The 5,419-nt window shown below is 33.4% G+C and overlaps 1 protein-coding gene across 1 annotated transcript; it reads right to left on the reverse strand.

Moving 5' to 3' along the window:
- Positions 3,874-4,814, reverse strand: LOC107638969 (transcription factor bHLH147; the record flags this gene model as incomplete). Its single annotated transcript, XM_016342366.2, is given in 1 exon segment — positions 3,874-4,814. A coding segment is annotated over 1 exon segment (623 nt), but the record flags the coding sequence as incomplete, so codon positions are not given.

Raw genomic sequence — 5,419 nt, forward strand, 5'->3', positions numbered from 1 at the left:
GGTATTTCCAACGATCACTACCAAAAAGAAGGGGTTTAGCCATGGAAAAATCCGTGGCTAAACTCCAAAAAAACTGTGGTAATTATGCTTTTGCAACAAATGAACATCCGTGGCTAGGGAGGAAGACGCGTTTTTAGTTAGCCACGCTTTTTACTCCAATAGCCACGGCTTTAACACCCGTTGAGACATTTGGTTAGCCACAACTTTAGCACGTTTAGACACACTTTTTTCCGTGGCAAAATAAAACATTTACCTGTGACAAAATTGACCAGGCCGGGCTTTTTTGCCATACTTTTTTCCATGGCTAATGATAGAAGTTAAATTAAAAAAAAATATCATAATAAAAATGCTCTTTAATATAAAATTACATCATATAATATTAAAAAAATTAATCACATTCCTATACGTATTATCCATAGTATAAAAATATAAAATTAACAAATACTTAGTATTGAAAAGCAAATATCCTAGATTAATGGATTTAATGTTAAAAAAATATTCAAATAAAACTATTACAAAATAAATATCAAACTTTGCTAAAATGATACAAATCTTGAAAGTATCAAAATAATGAATTTATCAAGCTCTCCATTTCTTGTTACACAGACAATCCACATGTAAAAATATTTCCAGATAAATAGTAAAAAATACACATAACTTCTGCCACTAAATTATACACCACTGAATTATACACCCTGTCGATACTCCAGTTGCTTTGTGTACTCCAATAAAATCTGTTAAGCAAAATAGAGATCAAGAATTAAGCTAAAAAATTAATAGGTCATGATTTGACTCCTTCGAAGATGATAAAAAATTAAGGTACAATACTTACTTTTAGTATGTAATTTGCAGCTGCTTTGCGGCCTTCAATTGTCAGTTGCATAACATCTTTCAAAATGCCAATTGGTGATTTAGAATCTATCTACAACCAGTAACAAAAGAAAGAATGCATGTTGGAATAAAAAAAAAAAAAAAAAGTCTAAAATTAACTTTCATTGTTGACTAAAAGAAATATAAAAAACAAAATGATATCATGAAAATCTTCTTCGCGATTCGGGTTTACATATAGAATTCTGATTCCACCGATTTTGCTTGCTTCTTCGGCGACTCAAACTGACGGTACTCGAACTGCAAATCATGGTCCCTGCTCTTTCACAGAACGTCCGGTGTGATCGTACCTGGAATCTAAACAGGAATGTCTTGAGCGAATTGCTTTGAAGGTTAGCTGAATTGATCTGAGTGCAGGAGTTAAGAAATTACGATCGAGAGAAAATGTTATTAACGAAAGGGTTGGCTGCATGTTATCAAACTTGAATCAATTGCAGGAGCTAACAAATAGGGATTTTGGAAATAGTGAACTCTTTTTTATAATTTTAACATTTATTTTCAATTGAATCATTTTATTCTATCACCAAAGTCTCTAAATAATGCATACGGTAAAATTGGACACTAAAACTGCATTTGACCAAAAAGAACACGCACAAAAAATGTAACAACTAAAATATAAATATTGAAATTGTATGTATATAATTTAGTCTTTTTTGTTACATTACAATCTGATTTAGTAACAAGTAATGAATAATACAACCACGTTAAAAAACTACAGTTAAATCAAAAAGAAAAAATTAATCAAATCAACGCATAGCTAATACTAAGTAAAAAAATACATGATTCAGAGATATGGCCAAATTCAAGGATCATACGAAGTGAGAAAATTGTACATCATCAACAACATCTAAAATCAAACCATTAGCATACTTTATTAATTTTTCATGGCAGCACTCAAAAGGAGGGAGAAGAATTCAACAATTGAAGAATTGAAAAAGCCTGCACATGATAAATCGAATTTACCTTTAAGTTACGGTTTAAATTTTGAAAAAGAAAAAACTGCATAAAAAGATTTTGAGAGGGATGGAGGACAAAACCAAATTAAACGCGGAATTTAAAAGTGAAAATCGTTCGATTTTGCGACGGTAATCATTGAGTCTGTGGTCATTGAGAGAACTCATCTCAAATTAGCCACGAACAAACAAAATCGTCGAAAAATTTTACAAAATAGATTTATCTATTTTATTTTTGATAAATTATTATGTATACTTGTTAAAATTAGTTATTTAATATATCCAGTATTTCTCTTCAAATTAAAGATGCGAGTGTCATGTCCGATAGATAGAATAATGTTAATTGTTAAAACTTAAAAGTGAGTAGGTCAAAAACTAAGGTGGGGGACGACAAACCCACATGGGTCCATTGAATTTTGTCCAATAAGGATGTTTGTGGCACTTTCGGCAGAACGTTAGTGGAATTTCATCATTTTTCTCTTATTTTTTTTAAAAAATAATTCACGTCTTAAAAATATGATAAATCTCAATTTTATTTATTTAAAGAATTAGGAGCGAGGATGAATTTTAGAATGAAAGAATTATTATAACATCTAATCACGGTGAATGCATCATTACTGAAGAATTAGAAGAATGATTAATAATTAGTAAGGGTGTTTAAAGAATTATCCATAAAATTTAAAGGATAAAATATGCTTTTTATTTTTAATATTTGTAGTTTTTGTAAAAAATACTTTTAGCGTTTTTTATTTAAATTTATCTCTAACGTTTTGGATTTGTATCAAAATNGATCGAGTCTAAAATATTAAAAATATTTTTTTTAAATTATAAATATTAAAAAAAAAAGACATATTTTACTTAATTTAAAATTTTAATGGGAAATTAAACTCCATCTAGATCGTTGAGTTAGGTATTTTTCATTCTTATGATGAAATCTTTTTATGGTGACACACACTATTTATTTGCTTCCTCTACAGTGCCACACTAGAATGCAATTTAGTGGAGGTAATAAAATGACCAATAAGTACCATGATGATAATGGCTAGAATTGAATCCACTCATTCCCTAAGAAAGCGCATCACATGCATGTGCGTGTAGTTTGTGTTTTGTTCAGTTTGAGTTTCAGTTCCAGAAACTCATTAATTGAATTTATGACCATATATCATACGACAAAGGATCAGACCAATCATGAAATTAAGAAGATGCCGTGCACCCATTTTGAAGCAGAAACCCTACTGTTATTTACACCATCACCCATGCATTTTCAACTGATTTTGCTTAAGGAAAAAATTGATAAGCATGCATTTAAGTTAGTAGATACTAATCCTCAGCTTATTTCCTTCATCATCACATTAAAAGATAATATAATACACCTTAGTGGATTTTAATTTGTGTTTGACTAAATCAATAATGGGATGCAAGCGATTGAAAACCAAAACAAGATTTTACGGGGACAAATTAATAAGATCAAAATAATAACAAGATATATCGATAACCAAGATTCAACACATACCCACCTCAATAATTTTTTTTTTTAAATTGATATATTATTATTGCAGAAAAGCTTGTATGTATACCTATGTAATTAACCAAAAAGTAATTACCATGCACCTTGTTTAGGAAGTTGAGAAAAGACGATCACATATAACATGGTAATAAATACTCGCAAAAGTTGTTCTTTTTTTAAATAATAATTAAAACTGATAATAATTTAATTAAATATATCAAATTTTTTAATTGTTGTTAACTCACCTCATGTCACCCATTTAACATTCTTATAAGCATGTTTAATTTCAAGCCAAATAGTATTATCAGATTAATCATTTACTTCATTTTTTTTAAGAAAAAAAAGACATATACATACATACATACATACATGTTATTAACACACACGCACACGACACGACACAGAAACCAATAATTTTTTAAATAAAAAAAATTACAAACTGAAAGGGGGAGGGTGTGATGATCATGAGAATCTCAGGTGGGAGGAGCATGACCGGAGGAAGAAGAAGAAGAAGAAGAAGGAGAAGAAGAAGAAGAAGGAGAAGAAGAATTTGCTAACAACAAGTTAGCGAGAGCAGTCATGGCGCGAACCTGCATCTCAAGAGCAGGTATATAATCAATGGCTTCTTCTAGAATCACCGGAAGAGGTTCCTTCCTGCAACCAGGAACCAACCTTCCCAACAACCTCACTTTCTTCTGAACCGCCGGAACTGTCTTTACCTTCAATCGAACCACGTTCAACCGGGTTCTTGTTCTTCTCGACCTGACCACCGGTCCCACTCTTTTCTTCTTCTTCTTTATCTTGTTCTTCATGAAGCTCAGCTTGAGCCGGTTCGTGAGTATGGCGCGGCTCCACCGGCTTCTACCTCTTGCGGCGCTGGCAAGAACTCTGTCGGCGGTTTCGCGGATGGACTTACCGCTGCCCGAGAGGGTGGATCCGGCGAGGGCTTGCCGGAGTTTGGTGGAGTAGAGGTTTTGTTGTGTTTGGGATTTCCATTTGTTGACTTGGCGGTTGTTCTTCTGTTTGTGGTTCTTGGAATGAGGCTTTTTCTTCTTGTTGTGGTTGTGCACGTGCGAGTCACGTGATGGGGTAGAGGTGAGTGCTGTTGGGATCAGAGATGATGAACCCATCTCTGAATTGAGTTTCATGGTTTGTGCTTGTGAAAGAGAGGAAGTTAAAGCTTCTATGTTTTTGAGATTTCTATTTAAAGGAAAAGGGAAATTTGGGGAAATTTATTTAATTTATATTGGATTGGAAAAAGGGCGAAAGAAAACGGAAAAAAAAGAAGAAGGTGGTGGAGAGAAGAACGGAACGGGAACGGGAACAGGAACGGGGTTGAAGAAGCTAAGGATGGAGGGAGTGGGTGAGGTGTCCCTTCAATGGAGGTTGAAGGGGAGAGACTAATGGTGGGGGACACTTATATAATAGGGACTCACAACACCCCCTTTCCCTTTCATATTCTTGTTAATAATTTAGATTAATTAAAACTAAGATTTAGATGTTTAAAGCTTAAACACACTTGACCAACTATAATTGGATTTAGTGAAACAAGTTCATCTATTTATTATACACTAAGGTGTAAATAGCTCGGATGATAAGCTATGGGTTGACTTGACTTGTTTGATAAAAAAATATTTATATATTTAAAGTTCAGAGAACAACAAAATAAAAAATGAACTAGAATGAAATTAAAAGAATTAAGGATAAATAAAAAATAAAGACAAATTAGCATTTATAATGGAATCAAACGTTCCACAACAAAACTAGTTTGGTAACATTTTAACAATAAAAGATAAAAAAAAAAAAAAGCTTCAACCAGATGAGCCTAGAAAAACTGCTTAAGTGAGGAGTTGGCCGGCTGGGAGAGCGTTGTTGCGGCTAGGCCATGATTAATGGCTGAACTGAGACATAAAGGTTGCTACTGCATGTTGACGGCAGAGGAGAGAGACAACTGGACGGAGGGGATCGCCGCCATTGGTACTTGCTAGACTGAGAGAGAAAGAGCCTTCGCCTTCGCGACTGTGACTTGTGAGGGGGAGAGAGAGGCGAGGCCGTGACAGAGAAAAATGCA

Source organism: Arachis ipaensis, chromosome B04, assembly GCF_000816755.2.
Source record: "Arachis ipaensis cultivar K30076 chromosome B04, Araip1.1, whole genome shotgun sequence".
In the NCBI taxonomy this organism is placed as follows: Eukaryota; Viridiplantae; Streptophyta; class Magnoliopsida; order Fabales; family Fabaceae; genus Arachis; species Arachis ipaensis.